The sequence below is a fragment of the Podarcis vaucheri genome (genome assembly GCF_965113315.1).
Source record: "Podarcis vaucheri genome assembly, chromosome: 9".
Lineage (NCBI taxonomy): Eukaryota > Metazoa > Chordata > Lepidosauria > Squamata > Lacertidae > Podarcis > Podarcis vaucheri.
Window position 1 is genome coordinate 19,800,469 of NC_138767.1, and position 26,541 is coordinate 19,827,009.

Below are 26,541 nucleotides of genomic sequence, written 5' to 3' on the forward strand. Positions count from 1 at the left end.
GTTGTGCTTTGTTTCATTTGCACAAAGTATTTGCTGTTGGGGAAAGACAAATTCATTAGTTATTTAAGTTATATTGTGATAACTATTATATTTAGTTATTGTAAATTTGATTAAACATTTTTGGAAATAAACATATGTGGGAGCCTCTAAATACATTCCAGCTATTGCTAAGCTTAAAACATTCCAGCCGCAAGTGAAGTATAGAAAGTTCTGTTCAGCCGTTAAGAGCTCAGCCAAGTTGTAACTGTCCAGTTCTTCCCACAGCACAAGATTGATAGGTGGCAGAATAAAAAAAGGGGGGCGATGGAATGCTAGAGACACATTAATCCTTGCCAAATGGACAATGTTTGAGAAGATGGTGATCCCTGCAGTTTAAACCTTAAAGGAACACAACTTCTGAATGGGTAGTTACTAATACAGTAGAAATCCTTGTTCTGTATTTGAAGATAGTTAATAGTGAATGTAAAAATAAAGTGGGTGGGTTGAGGGACCAATCAGTGTATTGCTTGCAATTATGAATGCCTCTCTCAATATGAACCTACCCAAACTCCTAGATCTTCTCTGTTGTCTTCAGCTCCTTCCTTTGAGGGAGTCTCAGAGCATAATGACAAGGGAGGGGGGGTCTTTCCCCTGTTTAGGGAAGTTTTTAATGTTTGATGTTTTATCGTGTTTTTAATATTCTGTTGGGAGCCGCCCAGAGTGGCTGGGGAAACCCAGCCAGATGGGCGGGGTATAAACAACAACAACAACGAATTATTATTATTATTCAGTTGTGGCACTCGATTTATTCAATGCTCTCCCCAGAGCATAAACTAATATCTTTCTTAAACTATTGCCCTTGGCATTTGATGGACCACAGTGATGTTTATTGCTTATTGATTATATATTGTGGTGGTTTATAGTGGTGTTTTTTAAAAAAAAACAACAGTCATGTTTTTACTATATTTTCTATTTATGTCTTATGCTCTTAAAAAGTTGCTTGAAGAGTCTTTTGTGTCACAAGCAGCTAAAATGTTCAGTTAATGAAATGGGCACAAGCCAATCATCATTATTATATCAGCCAGTGAAAATGTTTGGAATGCTTGTCAGCCCTCATAAAATATAATGGGTTAGTCCCTCCCTCTTACCTACCTGTCTTGACGGTGCTGCAATGACTTAATCTACTGTTGTTTATCGTTAGTCAATATTTATTGAGCCCTGTCAAGCTACTGGGATGGTCAAAAAAAAGGATGTACAGGCTCCAAGCAGATAATGGTATCTACTCAGAAGTGTGAGCCACTGAATTCAATGCAGCTTACTCCTTGGTGAGTGGAGTTAGGGTAGTATATGGCGAACCCTTCTTTGTGCATTGTTTGTATAGAAGACCTAACCTGGAGAGAAGAATAAAAGCTTTTATGTGAGCAGAAACAGCAGAGATCCGCTTTACCAGCCGAACCAGCTTTGCACACTGCCCAGAAGGGGGGATGGGAAGCCTGAAGAGATCAGAGGTGTTTGTGAAAATTAGTCAGTATTAGTGTAATATTCCTTCAGGGAGTGTTTTATAATGCCCACCGGAATGTGTGGGTGGTTGGATCAGATTCCAGACTTAACTCAGTTGCTTTCAGTTACTGACATAATGCACACCTGTGTGTTCTCTCTTTTGACCTGTAAGTTGCAGTGAAAAGACCCTGACAGCTGAAATTAGGGGGCTTTGTGTGGCTCTTTGTTTGTTTGTTTATGGATGGAAAGAAAATATGTTATAGCTTTAAAGAAAGAAAAAGGTTTGATGAGCTGAAATTTTGCTTCCCACCTGCGGTTTTGACTTTCTGTTTTATCATTAGCTTTGCATGCTAATGCTTTGTTATGCAGATGTTTGGTAATATTGTTAGCATGATGATGGGAGTGGTGTTTCTGTCCTGTTCTTCTACTGATGTGCTCAGTAGTGAGGGGAAAGCATCTTCCTGGTACTTTGCAGTGTAGTACAAAGACCAAGGAACTTGCAGGTGAATATTTGACACGGAAAAGAAGTGGTTTCACTTAGGTTTGAATGCCTGCTTAGTAGCAGTAAGGCATGGGAACTTAGCTGCAGTAAGGTTCTGCTAAAGCAGGAGACGGAAAGGTTTACCTTGCCTGGGCTGGTTCACTCCAGCAGAGATCCCTTCATGGGCCAGATTGCATGCATGTGTGAATGCGCCTGCCCACGATTTCTGGCGTCTGCATCTGTGGAGACGTAATTTCTGGCGTCTTTGCATGCGCAGACACGTTTTTCAATGCCTGTGCATGTGCAGATGAGATTTTCAGTTCCACGGTAGCGAGTCCTGGCGCCGCGCTGCACCGGTTTAGTGCAGTGTACAGGGACTCACCGAGTGGGCAGCTCAGTTCAGGGGAGGCTCATGGGACGGTTAAACGACCCCCATGGGGTGCTTGTGGCCCATGGGCCTTAGGTTGCCTACCCCTGTGCTAAAGGATTTGAAGGAACTTTGAGTTGCAAAGAGGAGTTTTGAAGGAAGTGTGGTATCATAGAGCTGTCGTGGGAAGCAATTCTGAGCAGAAAATTGTGATGAAATGGGATTTATGGGACAACATCCTGTGATGTCTACTCAACATACACAACAAAAATCCACGTGTGCAACAGAGCTTTCTCTCCCCTGTTTAGGGAAGCTTTTAATGTTTGATGTATTACAGTATTTTAATATTTTTTTTGGAAGCCGTCCAGAGTGGCTGGGGAAGCCCAGCCAGATGGGCGGGGTATAAATAATAAATTCTTCTTCCTCTTCTTCTTCTTCGCAGTCCCATGAGTGCACTCCAAACCTGTTCTAAAGGGTATTCCAACCATCTGTAACAGATTTTGTTGTTGTTATGTGGAGGTGAAAGGCAAAAGGAAGTAGAGGCCCCACTGCATGAGCAGATGCCCACTGGCATTATGTTGGATCTCATCCATAGTTCTTCAGTTACACCTTATATCCTACATAAACCAAAGTAATGTGTCCATTCTTTCAGGTGTGCAGAAGTGGTTGCTGTTGTGTAATTAAATTCAGTGGGTGGTATTCAACTAAGGTTTACTCAGAGTAGACCTATTGAAATCAATGACCATGATTAAGTTAGGCCCATTAATTTCAGTGAGTCTACTCTGAGTAAACTTTAGTTGAATGCCATCTAGTACAAATAACATGGTGCCTGCTTTTCTATTCTGCATGGGAACTGCTTGTCTGTGAACAGATCCACACAGCCAGAGCTAATAATTGCATGGGTAAGTCTGATTGCATGGGTCTTTCACACTGCATTGGCACTCTAATAGGCCATTTAGATCCACCATTCATTTGTATTTATTCAACAACAACAAAAACAATTTATTATTTGTACCCTGCCCATCTGACTAGGTTACCCCAGCCATTCTGGGCAGCTTTAAGCAAGAATGGCCACTTCTGCATGTCTAAGGGACCCACATGTAACATCTGAATTGCAGGAAAACAAGAGGAGGCTGCTGGATCAGGCCAAGAAGACCATCTAATCCAGCATCCTGTACTCACAGTGGCCAATCATTTGCCTATAGGAATCTCACAAGCAAGACGTTCTGTGCAGCACCACTCTCCCTACTTGCGATTCCCAAGAAACAACAATCCTAAATTAATATATACACTGATAGTGTCTGAACTAATGGTAACCAACCAGGCAAGTGATCCTGGGGTCATGATGAATAGCTCAACAAAAAACGTCAACTCAGGGTCATCCAATTAAATTGATTGGCAGGAGGTTCAGAGCAGACAAAAGTACTTCTTCACACAATGCACAATTAATTTATGGTGCTTGCTGCCACTAATTGTAGTGATTCTAAAAGGTGATTAGACATATTTGAGGAGAGCAGCTATTCGTCATGATGGCTGTTAGGATTTCATTTGTTTTAATGTTCTGTTTTTGGATGTTTGGATCTTCTTAGTCACTTTGGACACTTTTTTGTGTGAAAACTGCTATTTTGTTAATATATGGTAAATATGGAATCTTTAGGTTTACAGGCATTGTGCCACTGAATGTCTACTGCTAGGGGACAGCAGTGGAAGAAAGCTGTTGAGGAAGCAAGATGCTGAATTAAATGGACCTTTTTTCTTGGACTCGCTAAATTGGTGACACGCATAATCCTAATGGCATTTGCATACACCCTAAAGCTTCATTTGCACATACATTTTTTATGTATGCAAAGAAATTATGTATGCAAAGAAATTATTTAAAAATCCATACATACCAGTAGAATATTCATATCAGCTACAATAATCCGGGTACTACAAGCTGGCAGCAATAGCATGGGAATCCTTGAGCAAGGATATAGTTTTCAGTGCACTCTGGAAACATCCAGCATTATGTTTGGTGCCTGCCTAATCTTCAGGGGGGCATGCCACAGTATAGGTGCCACCACAGAGCAGGCTGCTTTCTTTTCTATAATGAGATGAGGTTCAGCAAGATCTGCTGCAGATCTTCATGGTGATTCCCATAGGCCCATGCACTCCATTGCAAACAGTGCTCACAGTGTGCATGGAGCACTCCATTAGAGCACTCAATTGTTACTTACCACACCCTCTGGCGGAAGAGTGAATTGCTTGGCATGGGTAGATGGTTGTGTAAGGGGTATGAGAAGGCCAAGCCCGGGCATTAGCTTTGTCTCTTTTTCTGGGATTTATCTGATTAATTTGTTGAGTGTGTAACAGAATCAGACTGAACTGAGTTAAATTTCAGGCTAACTGGTTGTGAGTCGAGGCCACACCCCCCGCTTCATGATGAAATAAGACACATGGACACCAGTATTTTAGGTTAATGGGCTAAAAATGGCCACAACTTTATTGGTTACAGAATGTGAGTGGTATTGGCTTAGGCATTGGATCCGAACAGACTATACTTGACTCCTTGCCGCCCTGCAGGAAGTCACACAAGGGTTAATGACCTGTAGGGGGAGCCTGTTGATGCAAATCAACTGGAAGCTCTCCCCTAGAGTCACCGGAGGGTTGTGCCATGGCCGTAGCCACCACCTGGGCTTTGGACAAGAACCACGACCACCGGATTCCTTTAATGGAATACCCTTCAAGGGGAGGGGTAGGTGATGGCCACAACCTACCCTCCAATACACAACGCATTTTCCAATGCCTAGCCACCAAACCTTACAAAGTTGTGACGATTTGCTATGAGGTAGGTAAAAAACCAAGTGGCTGGTGCCAATCTGCCAAGTGGAAAAATTCCTACCAGGTCCCTTCAACAGGCGACCAACCAAGGTCCATAGCAAGGTCAGGTGTTAAATGCATGAGAATAGAGAAAAGGAGGGCGGGAGATCCGTATGTGCAGGAAGAAACAGGCTAAGCGATGGTCCTGCATTCACTTAAGAGTGGCAAACCATGCCCCCCAGCTGAGGGTATGACATGGGCCGGGGACTCCCTGTGATGCAGTGGCCCATCCACGCCCCCTGCGAAGCGTGGGAAGCGAGACCTCCTTACAAAGCCTCTGGGAAGGCTTTGCTTTGAAAATCTGTTAATGTTTCCAGAGCATAGTATTTGCTACTGATTTCTGAAAATTAATGCATGGACATTTATCTTATAGTGCTATATCTTGACCCCATTTTCAAACAAGGTCACAGAGCATAGCGGACTCACTGTACGTTTGTATGTTAACATTTCTAAATTGAGATATCCTTGTGCATTTTTAAGTGCCCTTGACATAGCAGTTGCTTGAAACCCATTCTGCACTTCTGCTACTTGAGTTGCACTTTTCGTTCTCAATATCCTAAATAAATGGTCATAGAATATGCATGTTTGATGTTTTTGTGGGGCGGGACTGCGTTAATCAAAAGCGATATCACTCTTTTTAAAAACAAATGCAAATGTTAAATGATTTGACAGTCTGCAGCATATTTTACGTAGTGTGTTAAACTGAGTGCCTTCTTCTGCTTATTCTAAAAATGCAGATAAGTAGCTTTCAAGCACTGTTTGTAGTTTAATAGTTCCTGAAAGAAGCGTCAGCACATTTCCGTCTTGCCTTTTCTAGACAAAACAGTGTGATCTGATCTGCTGGCTTGTACATAACTACTGATCTGTTGTCTAGAACAAGTTAGGAGACAGTGAACTCTGCAGAAAGAGAAAGTCCTCCAAACAGCATGTGGGTAGTTTGGATGTACTGGCGCCTGTAGCCATGGCTTTCACTGCTCTGTTGCATTAATTAGGAACAGAATAAGGTCCTCAGAGAAAGCTAACTTACTGTCACTGAACTGCTCAGCTTATGAATATGAAGGCAAGCTGAGTTCAAGCCAGCGGTGCTAAAACAGTTGCACGTATCAGGATAATTGAATACATTGTACTCTCCAGCTATAGACCTCTCTATACTGTATTTGCCGTAGACTGTTGTCATGGTATTTCCCAATGTTCTAAAGGTGGTGGATGGGTTGTTTGTTTCCCATGGCTCTGAGTTTGGGCATGCTGTTGGTTTCCCCTGTGGGGACAGAAGACGAGGGAGGAAATCAAAGCAGGTATCATCACACATTGGCACTGAAGCCCGAGAAGAGATTGAGCAAACTCACAGTATCTTCTAGTCCAGAGGTTTCCAAACTCTGTGTCGTGACAGGTTAGTGCGTCAGCTGCAGTGTGTGGCGTGTATGCTCCCTGCTCTCCTCCCGGGGCTTGAATGGGGTTAGTTTAAACTTTGGTTTGCTAGTAAAACTGAATTACTATGTTGTGAAATGATGCATGTCTACAGAAGTGTGTCACCAACACGAGCAGTTTGGAAATATCTGCTCTGTCCTTAAAGAATGCACAGGCAGAGCTGGGCAAGTAGAGACTGCTTTGCTTCTTCCACTTTCTCCTTTTCATAGGATGCTACCGAGACCCCACGTCCCAGGAGAAACCACACCAAATGCAATGTGGCACCAGCACAGGCTGCAATCACCCTAAGAGCATCACCTACCACTCAGAGTATCCCCCTTCTACACCACATGCACCCTAGATGAAGACGGACCATTTAGTGTCCTATTGGGGACTGCATTTTCTATGGAAGCATGCGCTTGCAGTGTGACATAGAAAAGTTAAGATTAGAAAAAATAAAAAAAAGCTTGAACACTTGCAGGAACAAGTTGAAAACAAACTCAAAACCAAATGATATATTTGCTTCAATGTGTAGTGTACTGCTTCATTTTCTCTTATTCTCTTCAAGTAACTACAAGCATAGGGAGTCCTTGTTCTCAGTGGTATCACAACATGTTGGAAAGAGAGGTTTATCTCTTTCTTCCCCATCTGCACCCCCCCTCCGAAAATCTCCCTCCCTCCCTCCCCAACAGCTATGAGGCTTGAAAAAGAGTCCCCACCCTTAGGGGAAAAAATATTGTTGCATATAGGAATTGGAAGAGAATGGGACAGAGCTGGCTTGCATTTCCCACCAATGTCAACAACAGAGCAACACTGTCATATTCCCATTGGTTTAAGCTTTCCAAAAAACAGTAGCATAGCTTATTTTACAGCTGAAAATTTCTGATGGAGAGGACAGTGGGAGTAATAGGGTCTGTATGCATGGCTACTTTAAAATGCATTTGAATATGTATCTGTTCCACACCTGATCCACACAGATTAGTCTTTAGCGCCTGCACATATTGCATACAAAAGGGCCGGCTCACCTGTGACCTCCACGTATTGCTGGACTACAACTCTCATCATCCTTGACCATTGGCATTCTGGCTGGGGCTGATGGGAGTTGGGAGTGCAACATCTGGAGGACATACAGGGTCAGCTATGAGGAGAAAACCCCCTGCATAAATACATTGGGAGAATTGTGCCTGCAGGAATAAAAGGAATCTACATTTCCACTTCCTTCTTCACCTTTTATCTTTTGGCTAAAGATTCGTACTGGTATAGGTGGATGTGTCAATAGTTCATATCCAATGAGGGAAGGAGTCATCCTAGTTAGGTCCTGCATTACTGTTTGGAATCTGTTCATGTAACACTGAAAAACAGAGTCAAAATATACCAATTTTTGTTTGTAATTTATTACGGTCATTTGAAGGAGGGTTATTTAATTTCTACACCGTTTAATATATTGAAAATATTTCTAAGTGCTGTGCAGAGTGTTATTCTTGTTGAGTATTAGCACTGACTAATATTGCCACACACCTTGGTATATCATACTCTTATGTAAGCACTATAAAAATGCCACTTAAAAAACAATCAGACAAATTTCCTTTGGCAAAAAAAGAGCTCTGAACTTTAAAAGCAGTAGTGCGACAGTTCACATGTAGGTTCAATGAGAAGCTTTTAACCCATCTGGAAATGGTAAGGAATGGTGAATGAGCAGAAAGCCAACCATTCTCTCTAATGTGAGGCTTTCCTTTTCCTTTCCCCTTTCCCCTCATGTAGTTCTGTGCCTGGTTGGACTATTTCTTGCTTGCCAACTATACAATCAAAGAGAATTCTAGGGGCCCAGTGGGGTAGGGGCAACAGCTGAACTGCATTAGGGCAACGACAGCCTGGGTTGCATTTCTTAACTGCTGAATAACAGATCACAGGTGCAGGATTAACCCAACATACGGAGCTCTGTTTTGTTAATGGAAGCCCCTTAGCAGCCGTAGTTTACTGCTTTGTCACATGGTTCTCCTCCAAGGGGAGGAATCTGGCAAGGATATAACAAGCCTACGGAAATTGAATGTAAGTAGAATAGGTCAGCTTTTAAAAAAAACCAACCCCCCCCCCAACCTTTACAGAATACTTTAGGGAAGGGGGAAAATGAGGAAGAATGAGCTTTTGAGTTTATCCTCTTTGCAGGGGTAGGGGAGAGGTTCAGTGGCTTTTTACAAAGGATCAGGCCTGGGCACACATGACCGGAGAATGCCATTTAATTGAAGTGCTACTACCTGTGGGGCTAAGATGATGTTATTGTGCACATCGCCTTGCATTTCTGTATTTTCACACAGGCCCTACCCAAAGTGTCCCCATTCACCTGAGCCCTTCTGAGTCTTTTGCACATTGAGCAGTTAGAAACCTCCAAATAGCACAGATTTCCCAATCACATGGAAGGTCTCTAGCCATGTTCAGCTGAACATAGTTAGAAGCCGCCTTCAGGCTTTTATGCTAAGCGCATGAAGGACAGGAGGAGAGAGTGTGCCTTGTGTGCAGGGGACATTGGGGTGGGGCCACACAATTAACCCTCCTGTGGTCAGGCTGAGTTCTTGAATTGGGCTAGTGATTTTCTAAGGGGCAGAGGAAATAAGGGCAGTTGGGGCACATGAAGCCTGATGTCCTTGTAGACATTACTTTGTGGGTCAAGAACATCCCACATTCAAACAAATGTAGGCTCTCCCCATGCAGTGGTTGTTTTTCCCCCTGTGTTAAGCGAACAGTAGAGGGATGGGGAAGGAAACCTAGAAACCCAAGACCTCCCACTTTTTCCTTGTTAAAAAGACCAAGCAATGTCTGAACAGTCCTCATGGATCAGCTTATATGCCCAAGTGGTCAGGCTCAGCTGGTTTTATAGACCTGTCTATTAATACGTTCCTATTTTAGAATGGTTTCCTTCTTTAAGCTCCAGATAAGAGAAGTGAAAGAGAAATGTTTGCGTGTGTAAAAGCAGAAATAGAATCTTGTATAGGTTATTCCCTTCCCACCCACATCTAGGAGGGACACGGGTGGCGCTGTGGTCTAAACCACAGAGCCTAGGGCCTGCCAATCAGAAGGTCGGCGGTTTGAATCCCCGTGACGGCGTAAGCTCCTGTTGCTTGGTCCCTGCTCCTGCCAACCTAGCAGTTCGAAAGCACGTCAAAGTGCAAGTAGATAAATAGGTACCACTCCAGCGAGAAGGTAAACAGTGTTTCTGTGTGCTGCTCTGGTTCGCCAGAAGCGGCTTAGTCATGCTAGCCACATGACCTGGAAGCTGTCTGCGGACAAACACCGGCTCCCTCGGCCTATAGAGTGAGATGAGCGTGCAACCCCGGAGTCATCTGCAGCTGGACCTAACGGTCAGGGGACCTTTACCTTTACCCACATCTAGGAATGGATGAATCTGTCGCTTCTTGGTCTTTTGGCTAAGCTCAAGTGCAGTGCAGTTAGTAGATAGTTGACACAGCATTTTTTTTTTCCTAATCAAAGGCAGGGCTTTCTCTCCCCTGAAATTTGTGGCTTGCTGCCAAAAGACCAAATGGATTCCTCTGTATTCTTGTTGGAAGATTCGGAAGTCAATGTGCTTCCACCACAGCGAAGCTTAACAGCTGTTGTGCATTTCTGAAAAGCATAAATGTGTTTGTACTGTTTTAATCGATTGAGCAAATTACATAGTGTTGCTCCTTGACCGCAGGTTTATTATTGTTGTTCTATGTGTTGTGTATTTAATTACCATTTCCTTTAGACACATTTTCTGCTACTGAAACAGGTTCCATATTAAACTGATGCACACAACCACTGTCCTTCTGATGCCTGCTCCTCCCCCCAAAAAAAAACATGTAGGTGTAACACACACACACACAGACACACACACACACACACACACACACACACACACACTATTAAGCGTTTGTGGGTGCCAGACACTTAATCCCTGTACCAAGCAAATATTGAAAGCTAAATAAGTTGAGCTAGTTTCTTCATGACACAATCGCCTGGGAGATGAGCCATTAGGAAAACAAAGGAAAGGTGATGGCCCATTGAGAAAGCAAAGGGATAAAAGGCTCTATGCCAGATGGCAAGTGGGTGGGATCCCTCTTCCAACTCTTAGATAGAAGACAAAGGCAAAGTTCGAATTGGAGTTTGAGTTGGCTGTGATGTGATCTTGAGAAAAGAAGGTTGCAGGCTGGTTAAAGGTTGAAAGCTGGAGAGAGGGTTAGAGTTCAGTGGTTGATTTCTGCTTGGATCCAAGGCTGCACCCATGGAAGAAGCAAGACCCTCTTGTAGTAGTAATGCTGTGAATCCCTCCATCGTAGTCTCAGGTTGTGTATAAACCATATATCGTAAAGACACCACAGTCTCTGCTATGCCTCGTTATGAACAGGAAACCCGGACCCTGAGTTAAGCGCCTGAACCCCTAGCATTCCACTTGCCAAACTGAGGACAGATTTTAAAAATAAAATTCCTAACCTAAATTTTCATTTTGAATATCTGACATAAGGTGCCTTTCTTAAGACTGCTTCCCAGTTTTATCATTCCATGAACTGTGGAGAGGTAGCTAGCCCATGCCTTATGCTAGCACATGATCGTTGCCAGTGAAACCTTATCAGTGAAACTTTTTATTTTACTGTCCCTCTCAGAACTGCTTTATGCAGTAGGCTGTGGCTGTGGTTTCAGAGGGATAATTTATTGCACTTTCCTTCTGTGCTGCTGTTCTGTCACTGATTGGTTGCCAACAATATCCTGTGGAAATTCCTTTATCTGATGCCTGAAAAATATAGGGAGTTAAAGCAGTTAATATTTCCCTTTCCCATAAAAGCAGTCATTTTTTAGGATGTAATTTGACTTGTTCAGATATAATCAGGCTGTTGATTGTGCTCTTGTGCATTCAGCGCTACAACCGGGTACTTCCTGATATTGTATAATAGAAGGAAATACTTCAGCAACTGAAAATTGTTCAACAATATGGCAATTTTTCAGGAATTCAATAATAACAATATTCTGTGTTAAGATTCCTGCACTGACTCTTGGGATCTCTTCCAACTCTACAGTTCTGTGATAGGAGACAGTATCGATCCCCAATGATTTAAATGGGTGATACTTAATTTCCAATTAAAACTGTCCCATTTAATTTCACAGGACAAAATGTGTCTAACTTTGGCTGGACTTTGTCTCAAATTATTTTATTTACACATTATTGTATATTATTTATAACTTCTGCCTGGAACATTTTAAAAAGTTCACTGTTTGTTCATGAATAACAATGTAACTAAGTAATAAGAGCCAGAGAGGACTGTGTGTGTGTGTGTGTGTGTGTGTGTGTGTGTGTGTGTGTGTAGAGAGAGAGAGAGAGAGAATGAAATTGCCCCAGAAGGTGGATAAATTTAGTTATAAAAGTATCATGGTGTGGATGAAAGAAGGCTGGTATTTTTATTCTTCTTTACTATTAATATATTTTATTTAGCTCTGTTGCATCATGAGCCAGATGTCTGAAACCTCTGCCTAGAACATTTTTAAAAGTTCATTCTCTGTCCATGAATAACAATGTAACTCAGTCACAATCCTAGCTTTGTGCATATCTGCTGAAGAAAAGGTGGACTTGGTTTGAAAAGGCTCTGTTCCACTGACCCAGAAAGTGAACATCTGTTGATGCTAAATTTCCCTGTGTAGGCTGGATTTTAAAATATCCTAATCCAAAATAATCGAGAGAGCAAGAGAGAAAACTCCCCACCACCACCACCCAGAAAGAAGTAGTATAAAAGAAATGCTTGGAACCAAATGGTAATTGCTGCTCGTAGGCTTAAGGTAATATGTGCTCAAAATCTAAAGTTATTATTGTTAAAATATCAAACAATCATCGCCCCCCAAAGGAAGCCAGAAGAATGTTGTTGTTTAGTCGTTTAGTCGTGTCCGACTCTTCGTGACCCCATGGACCAGAGCACGCCAGGCACTTCTGTCCTCCACTGCCTCCCGCAGTTTGATCAAACTCATGCTAGTAGCTTCAAGGACACCATCCAACCATCTCATTCTCTGTCGTCCCCTTCTCCTTGTGCCCTCCATCTTTCCCAACATCAGGGTCTTTTCCAGGGAGTCTTCTCTTCTCATGAGGTGGCCAAAGTATTGGAGCCTCAGCTTCACGATCTGTCCTTCCAGTGAGCGCTCAGGGCTGATTTCCTTCAGAATGGAGAGGTTTGATCTTCTTGCAGTCCATGGGACTCTCAAGAGTCTCCTCCAGCACCATAATTCAAAAGCATCAATTCTTCGGCGATCAGCCTTCTTTATGGTCCAGCTCTCACTTCCATACATCACTACTGGGAAAACCATGGCTTTTACTATACGGACCTTTGTTGGCAAGGTTATGTCTCTGCTTTTTAAGATGTTGTCTAGGTTTGCCATCGCCTTTCTCCCAAGGAGCAGGCGTCTTTTAATTTCGTGACTGCTGTCACCATCTGCACTGATCATGGAGCCCAAGAAAGTAAAATCTCTCACTGCCTCCATTTCTTCCCCATCTATTTGCCAGGAGGTGATGGGCCCAGTGGCCATGATCTTCGTTTTTTTGATGATGAGCTTCAGACCATATTTTGTGCTCTCCTCTTTCACCCTCATTAAAAGGTTCTTAAATTCCTCTTCACTTTCTGCCATCAAGGTTGTGTCATCTGCATATCTGAGGTTGTTGATATTTCTTCCGGCAATCTTAATTCCGGCTTGGGATTCATCCAGCCCAGCCTTTCGCATGATGAATTCTGCATATAAGTTAAATAAGCAGGGAGACAATATACAGCCTTGCCGTACTCCTTTCCCAATTTGGAACCAATCAGTTGTTCCATATCCAGTTCTAACTGTAGCTTCTTGTCCCACATAGAGATTTCGCAGGAGACAGATGAGGTGATCAGGCACTCCCATTTCTTTAAGAACTTGCCATAGTTTGCTGTGGTCAACACAGTCAAAGGCTTTTGCATAGTCAATGAAGCAGAAGTAGATGTCTTTCTGGAACTCTCTAGCTTTCTCCATAATCCAGCGCATGTTTGCAATTTGGTCTCTGGTTCCTCTGCCTCTTCTAAATCCAGCTTGCACTTCTGGGAGTTCTCGGTCCACATACTGCTTGAGCCTTCCTTGTAGAATTTTAAGCATAACCTTGCTAGCGTGTGAAATGAGTGAAATTGTGCGGTAGTTGGAGCATTCTTTGGCACTGCCTTTCTTTGGGATTGGGATGTAGACTGATCTTCTCCAATCCTCTGGCCACTGCTGAGTTTTCCAAACTTGCTGGCATATTGAGTGTAGCACCTTAACAGCATCATCTTTTAAAATTTTAAACAGTTCAGCTGGAATACCATCACTTCCACTGGCCTTGTTATTTGCAGTGCTTTCTAAGGCCCATTTGACTTCACTCTCCAGGATGTCTGGCTCAAGGTCAGCAACCACACTATCTGGGGTGTACGAGACATCCATATCTTTCTGGTATAATTCCTCTGTGTATTCTTGCCACCTCTTCTTGATGTCTTCTGCTTCAGTTAGATCTTTACCACTTTTGTCCTTTATTATGGTAATCTTTGTATGAAATGTTCCTTTCATATTTCTGATTTTCTTGAACAGATCTCTGGTTCTTCCCATTCTATTGCTTTCCTCTATTTCTTTGCATTGCTCGTTTAAGAAGGCCTTCTTGTCTCTCCTTGCTATTCTTTGGAAGTCTGCATTCAATTTCCTGTATCTTTCACTATCTCCCTCGCATTTTGCTTGCCTTCTCTCCCCCGCTATTTGTAAGGCCTCGTTGGACAGCCACTTTGCTTTCTTGCATTTCTTTTTCATTGGGATGGTTTTAGTTGCTGCCTCCTGTATAATGTTGCGAGCCTCCACCCATAGTTCTTCAGGCACTCTGTCCAGCAAATCTAAATCCTTAAACCTGTTCCTCACTTCCACTGTGTATTCATAAGGGATTTGGTTTAGATTGTATCTTACCTGTCCAGTGGTTTTTCCTACTTTCTTCAGTTTAAGCTTGAATTTTGCTATAAGGAGCTGATGATCTGAGCCACAGTCAGCTCCAGGTCTTGTTTTTGCTGACTGTATAGAGCTTCTCCATCTTTGGCTGCAGAGAATATAATCAATCTGATTTCGATGTTGCCCATCTGGGGATGTCCATGTGTAGAGTCGTCTCTTGTGTTGTTGGAAAAACGTGTTTGCGATGACCAGTTTGTTCTCTTGACAGAACTCTATTAGCCTTTGCCCTGCTTCGTTTTGATCTCCAAGGCCAAACTTGCCTGTTGTTCCTTTTATCTCTTGATTCCCTACTTTAGCATTCCAATCCCCTATAATGAACAGTACATCCTTCTTTGGTGTCACTTCTATAAGGTCTTGTAAGTCTTCATAGAATTGGTCAATTTCAGTTTCTTCAGCACCAGTAGTTGGTGCATAAACTTGGATTACTGTGATGTTAAAAGGTCTGCCTTGGATTCGTATCGAGATCATTCTATCATTTTTGAGACTGCATCCCAGTACAGCTTTCGCCACTCTTTTGTTGACTATGAGGGCCACTCCATTTCTCTTACGGGTTTCTTGCCCACAGTAGTAGATATGATAGTCATCCGAACTGAATTCGCCCATTCCCGTCCATTTTAGCTCACTGATGCCCAGGATGTCAATATTTATTCTTGCCATCTCATTTTTGACCACATCCAACTTACCCAGGTTCATGGTTCTTACATTCCAGGTTCCTATGCAATATTTTTCTTTACAGCATTGGACTTTCCTTTCGCTTCCATGCATATCCACAACTGAGCGTCCTTTCGGCTTTGGCCCAGCCGCTTCATCAGCTCTGGATCTACTTGTACTTGTCCTCCGCTCTTCCCCAGTAGCATGTTGGACGCCTTCCGACCTGAGGGGCTCATCTTCCAGCGTCATAACTTTTATATGCCTGTTGTCTTTGTCCATGGAGTTTTCTTGGCAGGGATACTGGAGTGGCTTGCCGGTTCCTACTCCAGGTGGATCACGTTTGGTCAAAACTCTCCACTATGACCTGTTCATCTTGGGTGCCCTGCTCGGCGTAGTTCATAGCTTCTCTGAGTTCTTCAAGCCCCTTCGCCACGGCAAGGCAGTGATCCATGAAGGGGGCCAGAAGAGTAGTGTACCTGTTATAGTACCCTGTATTGAGGGACGAAAGTTTCCCAGCAAAACACTGAACAATGCATTTAGAAATAGGTCATGCTACACAGGCCTTTCTAGCTGCAGATCAACATGAAGCTTTCCACATCTGAATGTTCTTAAGACATTGAAAGCCACTTTCACCAGCCATGCACTTAGAAAACTAATGGGGTAGGGGAGGCTAGAACGGGCTAGTTTCCAACATGGGTCCTGCAACACTATGAATCATCTTCTGCAATCTTATGGTATCTGGGAGAGTATCCCTGGGGCCATGTGATGAACTCTTGAGAGCGCACATCTCCTCTCCTTCTTAGTGGTTCCTCCCAGACTGCAGAAGTCCCTCCCTAAAGAGGCTACTCTGTCTCCATCCTCACTGTACTTCTTTCTGACAGCAGGTACTTGTCCCAACAGATTTTTGAGAATGACAGTTTTTAAAGAAAGGGCTGGTGGGTTTTTAATGATTACTTTCCCCCAACAACAACAACAAATCTTTATTGTGGTTGTAGACCAGTATAAGTTATTTTTCCCCATATACACCATATTTTTTGCTCTATAAGACACACTTTCCCCCTCCTAAAAAGTAAGGGGAAATGTGTGTGCGTCTCATGGAGTGAATGCAGGCTGCGTAGCAATCCCTCTTGCTGTTCTGGCTTCAGGGATTCAGAATTCCCCCCCCCCCTCGTTTTCTTCCTCTAAAAACTAGGTGCGTCTTATGGTCGGGTGCGTCTTATAGAGCGAAAAATGTGGTATTTTTTAGCTGTTTCTATTTTAGCTGTCAGCCGCATTGAGTCCCTGTCAGGAAAAAAAGGTGGGAGATGAATAATAGTAATGATAATGATAATGATGATAATAGGTAAGGGGAATAAGACTTTGCGCTGACCATCAGGCAGTGGCTGTTTCTACCTGTCTTGACCCACCCTCCAAGCCCTAGCCGGCTTTAAAACAAAAAATTACTGCCACAGACATTATGTGTAGGCGCATGAGTGGAAGGTTTTGAATCATGGGGGTGGGAAAGTGTGTGTGTGAATTTCAACAGTGCCTAGTTTGTTTTTGGTTGCTGGTTTGTTAATGTTGTTAATATTGTTTTGCAAGTTATGAATGCTGCGATGCTTTGTAAATATTACAATACGACTTTTGTTTGTGCTGTTCAGCTTATTTTTGTAGTTTTTTTGTTAATTGTGCTTTATGGAAGGTGGTTGTTTTAGTGATGATTTGTAATTTTTGATTTGTCAATTATTCTACGTGATTTATGTCGTATTGTGATGTTCTGTTATTGCAATTCGTTTGTGAGCCGCTTTGTGATTCGTGTGAGTGAAAAGCAGCAAAGAAGTATAATAAATGAATGAAAATGAATAGCAGTAACAACAACAGGGATGCCCTAGAAAACCACTGCCAGCCAGTGTAGGCACTAATGAGCAAGAAATGTCTATGGTCATTTTTGGTGAAGGAGACCACCTTATGTTTCTTTGTACCTATCCACACATGATCAAGCAAACAGTCACTGATAAAACCTTAAAAGTCTTTTGGAAAACCGCTCTCAGCCATTCCTGCCCAGCGACTTACCTTTTATTTCATTCTGTTTCTTTTACAGCAAACTTTCTAGACAGCAGGCCCTTGAGGAGTTCCGGGAAGGTGAACATGGAAACCAGGAAGGAAGATAGTGGGAGCACAGCATCATCTCCTCCCCAGAAGAAGCTGTTTTGCCATTGCCATCACTACTGCCCCGAAGAGTCAAAAAACAACACTTGCAGGTGAGTGTGGGAATGATTAACCTGCGGAGTCTGCTGCCACACAATGTTGGGGGGGGGCATCCAAGAGCTACCTGGCTTAGATGGTTTTAGAAGACAGAGCCTGGAAGGAGAGATCTTTGGAATTCTGTTAGCCGTGATAGATGCTGGTGTAAAACCATGGGGAAAAGGGTTGTTGATGACATTCCCCACTTGTGGGCTTCCCAAAAGTATCTAGTTGGCCACTGTTGGAAAAAGGACAGTGAGCTATATTATGGTCTGAGGGCTTTCATGGAATCATAGAATTGGAAGGGACCCTGAGGGTCGTCCAGCCCAGCCCTCTGCAGTGCAGGAATATGCAGTTGTCCCGTACGGGGATCAAACCTGCAACCTTGGCCTTATCATCGCCACACTCAAACCAACTGAGCTTCCCAGCTGATGAATGACTGAATGAATCTTTATTTGCGTCAGCCATTGGCCATAGCAATAAAACAACAATATGGTATACAAAGAATAGAAATAAAAAGTCAATTAGGGTGGTACCTCAGGTTAAGAACTTAATTCATTCTGGAGGTCCATTCTTAACCTGAAACCGTTCCTAACCTGAGGTACCAATTTAGCTAATGGAGCCTCCCGCTGCTGCCACACTGCCAGAGCACGATTTCTGTTCTCATCCTGAAGCAAAGTTCTTAACCCGAGGTACTATTTCTGGGTTAGCGGAGTCTGTAACCTGAAGTGTCTGTAACCTGAAGCATCTGTAACCCGAGGTACCACTGTATATAAAATACATTTTAGGGTTTTGAATCAATAGTCAAATAGTGGATCTTATTCTGATTGCCACAGCTAAAAGCCTTGCAACCTTTGCTGTCACCTGCTCATCTTGATCTGCCAAGAGAAAGGACACTGGCAGTGGTTGGGCGACCTGGAATAGACAATAAAAGAGGGGTGATAATCTCATTCCTCAAGTCTTTTTAAAGAGTGCAAGCCAGAAGGGCATGCGCCGATTCGGTACTGCCATCTCCACAGGGACATAAGCGTTTTTTCGTATGGAATCTGTTGGAATCATCCCTCAAGTACAGCCGAGAGTAAAAGCATGTCTATATTTTAGAATTGCTATATTATGCAGATATGGTGCCAGAGAGTCGAAATGGGAAGGTGGAAAATAGTATACCATGGGCAAAATTTCCGTATTGTGGCCAAGTTCTTCTGACACTTGATATTATTTAGGTGCTGACAAATTAGACTGTTTGCTTTACTAAAACCCAAAGTGAGTAGCTGTTTTGGTGATAAACCACAAGAGTGAAGTTTTTGATAGACAATTCTAGTCCAGGCACTCTTGTGACAATCTTGCAGCACTAGGGATATTAGACCAGGGGGATTTGAGTTTAGGCGAAGCCAAGAGTTAAGTGTCCTACGCCAGATCCATAATTCTACCGAGGGAAGATTAGCCTCTAGGTGCAATGATGCACACAGGGTGGTACAAAGAAAATTTGCCGTAAGAACTTTGATTGGAAAATTTCCGTAGATCCAATGTGATGAAAGTTGGGTTTCCTGCACCAGCAATCCATGTATATTTCCTTCCACCCCCACCCCCCGTTATTAACATTACACTTCTACTGGTTCCTTTTGGTGTTGCACACTTCAGGCTAGTCTGTAGCAGGCAGATTGGTCTTGCATGGTTCACTGTTTGGGTTGTTTTTTTTTACTGCAAAGAACAGTTGTGGGGCTCTTCAAAATTGGACCCATGAGGACAAGAGTAAACCTTTTCCTCCTGTACAATAGCCTTAATGACCCCCCCCCCCACCATGTCACTACTTGGCATGGGACAGAACATGCTATGGAGGGCAATGCCAGCTTCTTCCTTGCACTAAATGACAACTGGGGACAGTTTTTGTTTAGGCCTTGACACAGTCCCCTTCATTATAATTTTGTCTTCACTAATCTAAGCTTTTATTTGTGAGTTTAAAAAATCTTCTGCTCATTTCCAAACTATACAGTTCAGAATTCACTATGGCTATACTCCTACGTTCAGATAAATTTAGGTTGCCATTGTGCTTTAAACTGTTGATCACTTATTTCTGACCTCATCTTTCTAATGCCTTAAAAAAGCATTCACTGGTGTGTTTTTTAAGATCTCCTAGCACTTGCTAGCCCTCATGTAAGATAAGGTGGTAACCTTACCTATTCCTTTTGTGCTACTTCGTACTGAGTCTGGGGAATAAATACTCTGAAGAGTGCAAACATTAAAAGTTATCCAACTGCAAATATTTACTTGGTTACATAATACGCCTGGCTCTTTTCCAAGTGCCGTAAAGTGGCTGGCTAGTAATTTGGTCCCCCAAATGGCTGCTTTGCACCTTGAATTTCAGAAGAAGGGTGATTTGTTTCTTGTGTGTGTGTGTATTTTGGGCTCAGTATGAATGACATGGGCTCTGGTAGCTTTCCAAGGCTGCGGTATTGGGTTTCCTTGTTACCTTACATCACCACAAAGGATATGTAAATACTGTCAGGGTATCTGAAGGAGGTGGCGGCTACGTGCACAGGTGTTTGGAAGACTGATTGATTAACAAGGACCTTTCTCCAGGAGAGGTGAAACCTTTTGAAAGGGTTCCCTAAACCTAGGCTTGTAAAGGTTATGTTAGCCCCTCAGCCTTTTGAAACTTTAACCGTCTCTGTGAATATGTCGTGCACCTGGGGAGTTCCAAATAGACATTTATTTGCCAGGCTTTTATGAACATCATTCTATGAGAAACCTTTGATGTTGTCAGAACACACAACGTACCCCCACTCTTTAAAGAACTGAAATATATATAGTTTCAGTCATGGCATGGCTTATTTTGGAGAGCTGGCCACATTCTTTGGGTCCCCCCCCATATACCACACATTTTAATAGTTATTCAGGTATGTGCAGTGCTGTGTGTGTGTGTGTGTGTGTGTGTGTGTGTGTGTGTGTGTGTAAAAATGAGGAGCCGGCACTCATATCTTGATGAATTATAAAATGCCTCTCCCATCGCTCCCTTCTTCCTTGCCCCCCCCTTCCCTATTGAATTTGTGACAAACTTTTAAAAGCTGATATTTAAAAATACATATTAAGTAATGTTTCATATGTTTTATAGGTGAAGTTCATTACTTTGAGTTATAAAGAATTAAAAATTGAGGGCACCAATCGCAAAACAGCCACTGTGGGATGCGTGGTACAGCACAACATTTCTGCTACGGGGATGTGGCATAGTACCTGCCATGAGATCTTGTGATGAAGGACAATATATAAATAAATAAAAACACAAAATGAGAGAGTCGTTGCTGCTTGCCCCCTGCCCCAACTCATACTGGTCTTGATTATGGCAATCATACAATATTTCTGCACGTGTGCACACAATAGCAACATGGAGTATTCCCTAGTACTGTACCACAATTTCATCAGCCACACTCCCTCTTGCATCCATGCACTCAGCATACACATAAATAGGTATCTCCTAGTCTCTTCCTCTTACAGACTACACATAGATCTCTCCCTCTATTCAAGGGCACCTCTCCTGCACATTGATCTCGCAGACATCCCCCCTTTTCTCTTACATGCACACAGAAAACATTGAGTTCTCTCCCTGCCTTCCTCCGTCACTCACCCTCAACAGTTACATATCTCACAAAAATTATACATGAATAGCGCTCTCTCTCACACACACCCAATGTGGTGTAGTGGTTAAGAGCAATGGACTCGTAATCTGGTGAACTGGATTTGCTTCCCCGCTCCTCCACATGCAGCTGCTGGGTGACCTTGGGCTAGTCATACTTCTCTGAGGCCTCTCAGCCTCACTCACCTCACAGAGTGTTTGTTGTAGGGGAGGAAGGGAAAAGAGAATGTTAGCCGCTTTGAGACTCCTTCGGGTAGTGATAAAGTGGGATATCAAATCCAAACTCTCCTCCTCCCCCCCCCCCCCAATAATCCATGAAAGCTCTGCCCTGGGCCAAAGGGGAAGCACCTGCTATCAGCTCCACCTTGCTGGCAGGCAACAGCAACTTGAATGTGTAGGGATGCCTCCACTCCCCCCCTTTAAAAAAAAAAAAAAGCAATGGGAATGTCTGTCACTTGCTGGCAGGCAGTGATACCCTGAGCTTGTGGGGATATCCCCGCCTCTTCTCTCCACCCACTCTTCCCTCCTTCAAGTTGGCTCCAGCATGGGAGGAAGGAGGTGTCTGTTGCAGGCATTCAATGCCTAAAAGTTCTGCAACGGGTGTGAATTTGTCAGCCGGCTCTACCTACATTAGTTCACTGGCATCTACATTAACCACCAAGGATAAAAGGATAGGCTATGCTAAGCAGAGGAACTGAGTCAGATACGGTTTTTTTGTTTTTTGTTTTGCATACAGAGCAACTAACGTTTGACTCAGTGTGCTTTCTTAAATGCCCATAGGCTTCAATATGTAATGTGGTTGCCCACACAGCTGAAGAAAGATGTTGGCTGCTTAGCACATTCTTACTTGGTTTCATGGGTTCAGCAGCTGAATTACTCTGACATTAAAGGTACCCCTGACCATTAGGTCCAGTCGTGGCCGACTCTGGGGTTGCAGCACTCATCTCGCTTTATTGGCCGAGGGAGCCAGCGTACAGCTTCCGGGTCATGTGGCCAGCATGACTAAGTCACTTCTAGTGAACCAGAGCAGCGCACAGAAATGCCGTTTACCTTCCCGCCAAAGCGGTACCTATTTATCTACTAGCACTTTGACGTGCTTTCGAACTGCTAGGTTGGCAGGAGCAGGGACCGAGCAACGGGAGCTCACCCCGTCGCAGGGATTCGAACCACCGACCTTCTGATCGGCAAGTCCTAGGCTCTGTGGTTTAACCCACAGCGCCACCCGTGTCCCTTTGACATCCCATTTGACTCTGACATTACCCCCACCCAAAATGTACATCAGATAGGTTTGTAAGAGATGTTGTATATATCCAACTGATATCACTGGCTGCTGACATTCAACAGTCTACATTCCTTGAGGAATTTGCAATCTCAATTAGGTGTGGGCAAGCCACCATGAAAGTGGGTTGAATAATGTATGTGAACGTTATGTGTATAAACAACAGCAACAATATAACCTACGAGTGGGAGTGGTTTAGGTTGCAGTTCTGATCCTGCTTACCTGGGAGCAAGCCCCCCAGTGAGTTCACTAGAACTTACTTCTGAGTAGATGTGGTTAGGATTCTCTTGTTAGACCTTATACACATCCAGCTTTACATTGAATTTACTGATACAACAATTTGTAAGAGGTATAGATTCAGGTCAAAAGTGCCTGGTCTGACGAAGGGTTCTTCATCTAATGAACATGGAGAACTGAACCATAAGAGCTAATTTGAGAATGGTGGAAAGTAAGAGTGGGCAACCTGTGGCCATCCAGATGTTGTTGGACTCCCAACTCTCATCAGCTCAAGCCAGGATGAAAGCTGTAATCTAACAACATCTGAAGGACCACATATCTCACCCCTGGTTTAAAGAATATATAATTCTGGATCTAAACTATCAACCTCATATCCTGAATGCACAGCTATGTAGAAGAAATATTCATTCTCTCTCCATCCTGATATCCTGTAAGTATTTTGCAAATTAAGGTAGTGTTATATATTGTAGAGTAGAGGATTTCCAATTACAGCATTGGTTCATAATTACTTGAAACTGAGAGCTGCTTCAAACATTCAAGGGCAAATTTCTAAAATATATACTGTCACCTCATATCAAATATTAGGACTGTGCACAATGGTATATCGAAGCACAATAAAATGTAAAACAATACAAAATAACCATTAAAATGGCTAGCCAAAGATCCTAATTCATTTACCTGAATTAGTGAATAGTGAGAACATGAGAAGACCCATGTCTCATCAGGTGAAACGCCCATCTAGTCTTTCATTGTCAACCAGATTCCTATTAGAAACTGCAATCAGGACCTTGGCGTAACATCACTTGTCGGTTTGAACCCCACATTGGGTGAAGGATTCCTGAATTGCAGGGGGCTAGACTAGATGATCCTCATGAACCCTTCCAGCTCTATGATTCAAGATTCCCATGCTGCCTCTGATATTTGAGGTTGGACACAGCCATCATGGCTAGTATAAGTCTGCTAGGGGAAATTCCTCCTGAGATTCTGTTTGAATATCTGGGCTGGGAAAGGCGTTCTTTGACCAAATTTAGTAGTTAAGGTGCTGTGACTTGTACAAAAAGTGGGCCCTTCTCCAGTAAAGACATCTGCTTAAACAGCTGCAAAGTGGCTGGCCCACTTCCTTTTCTTTTGACATTTAGTAAAGGTCTGCATTAAGATCAGCTCCTTGGACTGGGCAAATCTTTAATTAAAAGCATCTTTGACAGCAACGTCTCTCAGCATTTCCGTTACAAACCACATTTTTTCAGGTGTTTTCCTTGGCTGTAAAAATTCACTCTCGGCTGAGAAACATGACACACCAAACCAAACCTTCTGCTTTCTTAATTATCTCATCCAAAAGCTGCACTGTAATAGAACATGATGCAAAATATGGGTTGAGGTTTAAGTAACATGTGTATATTTTGTCTCTTCTCCACTTGCTCTCTTGAAGCTAAAAAAAAGTGTGGGCATTTTTTTATTTGAAGATCAGGCAGTTTAGATATAACAGTCCTATAAACCATGATTTGAGAATGAACTCATATCCCTCCTCCCCTCCTGTCTCATCCTGGTTGCATATCCTAACTCACTTGCTGGATTATCACCTTGTCGTGGTGAGTGGGCTTGCACGTTCCTATGATCCTTGTGAGCGAAGCCCCCAGGAGTCTTGTACTCCCAGTAGGGTCACCCAAGGTGGTAAGGTCAAGGGGAGAAGCTAGACAAAGAATGATCCAAGAAGTCCTCAACAGCAGAATGCGCAGAAGATAACAAGCAGTATGTTACAACGGCTGTGAAGGCAGATGAAGGCTGCAGCAGATAAGAATCTACCGGTCTTCATGACACTCAAGCCATGGGAATAGAGCCTTTCTGTGAAGACTATGCATTGGAAAAGATGAGGCTGAGAGGAGATATGATAGTCATTGTCAAATATCTCAAGGGCTGTCAGGAAGATGGAGCAAGCTTGTTCTCTCTGCTCTGGAGGGTAGGACCCAAATCAATGGCTTTAAGTTGCAAGAAAGGAGACTCCGACTAAACATTATTCAAAACTTTTGGTCCGTCACAGCTGTTTGACAGTGGATCAGACTCCCACGAGAGGTGCTGGGCTCTCCTTCACTAGAGGTTTTTAAGCAGAGGTTGGATGGCCATCTACCATGGATGCTTTAGTTGAGATTCCTGCATTGCAGGGGGTTGGACTAGATGACTCACGGGATCCCTCCCTACTCTACAGTTCTGTGATTCGAAGCTCCTGCCTACTTTATCTGCATTAAAATTACTACAGTTCAGAGATAGTTATCATTGGTAGATTTCTGCCCAGCATTTGTCCCTCTCTTTGCCCTTCAAGTGTTCTGCACCATAGATCTCATCACCCCTAAGTATTGGCCATGATGGGTGAAGCTGACGGAAATTGTAGTCTAGGGCATCTGTGTGATACCTGATTACCTACTCCTGTTTCTTCATCTGATACAGTGGTGCCTCGGTTTACGAGCTTAATCCGTTCTGGAAGTCCGTTCTTAAACCGAAACCGGTCTTAAACCGAGGCGCACTTTGCCTAATGGGGCTTTCCGCTGCCGATGCCCTTCCACCGTTCGGATTCCGTTCTTAGACTGAGGTAAAGTTCGCAAATCTGGACAGTACTTCCGGTTTTGCGGAGTTCGTAAGCCGAATCGTTCGTAAACAGGAGTGTTCTTTGTGAAAGTCCTTATCTTTCTCCTCTTGGAGAAGCTCATTGTCAAAACTTCATTGGCAACCATTAGTTGATTGTGTCATTCATTGTTTTTTGTTTTTGTTTAAAAGAAGTTAATTGTTATCCATTGTTTTTCACTGTATCCCTCAATTATCCTTGCTCGTTGATATGGATGAATGGCACCATGCAATTAAACAAAATGTAACATAATATAATATCCCACCCTAATGGGTGCCTTTCCATCTCTTCTTGGCAGTGCTTCCTATCATTCTTTTACTGAGCCTGAGCAATGAAGTCATAATGGTTGGTACCCAGAAGGACAATTGTCTTACTCGAATTACCCAAATACATTGCATTAGGGCACAGTAGGAGTAATTAGGAATTGCCTGCTTCTTTGCGCTACATAAATCGCTAATGTTTCAGAAAAGGTCAGTTGTACCAAAACTGCACATACACCATACATTTAAGCACACCTCCCCCCCCAAAGAAATTGATCCTCGGAATGGTGGTATACCTTTCATGGGGCTACAGTTCCCAACACCCTTAACACAACACAGGGCGCCCACCCTGTGGAACGCCCTACCATCAGATGTCAAAGAAATTAACAACTTTTTGACGTTTAGAAGACATCTAAAGGCAGCCCTGTTTAGGGAAGTTTTTAATGATTGATGTTTTAATGTATTTAACTCTTTTGTTGAAAGCCACCCAGAGTGGCTGGGGAAACCCAGCCAGATGGGCAGGGTATAAATAATAAATTATTATTATTATTATTATTATTATTATTATTATTATTATTATTATTAACAAACTACAGTCCTCACAATTCTTTGGTGGGTGCAAATGTGCTTTAAATGTATGGTGTTTGTGTAGCTTAAGTTTTCAGGATTCAAATATTTAAGGTATCAGTCTTAGGAATCTGGTTATACAGATATTTTGCCCATCCTTGGACGTAGCTGGCTGGGGTTTCCCCAGCTGCTCTCTCACTTCCCCGACTCCCCACCCCCACCCCGTTTTTGGCTTCACATTTCTGGTTTTTAAAAATCGATTTTTAATTTCAAGTGACAAAAAATACCCAAAACAGAACTTACTTAGTTGTACAGAAAAGAAATAAAAAGAGCAGCTGGAGCTGTAAAGGATTTTTGATTTGTCTGAGTTTGTATAATCCCACTGGTTTAGATTCTTAGGTATATTCACTCACAGGTATTTAAAGTTGATCTTACAGAGATTCAGGCCAGTTGTCTTGCGCCAATGCTGTTGTAGGTTTGATGGGGTGTGTATT

General features: G+C 43.0%; 1 protein-coding gene across 1 annotated transcript in view; it reads left to right on the top strand.

Annotated features, from left to right (window-relative positions):
• BMPR1B (bone morphogenetic protein receptor type 1B) overlaps nucleotides 1–26,541 on the top strand; it is an 86,401-nt gene that overhangs the window by 30,530 nt on the left and 29,330 nt on the right. Inside the window, exon 2 of the mRNA XM_082236502.1 lies at nucleotides 17,317–17,476. Within this exon, the coding sequence (XP_082092628.1) occupies nucleotides 17,317–17,476 (160 nt within the window). The remainder of the gene's footprint in view (nucleotides 1–17,316; nucleotides 17,477–26,541) is intronic.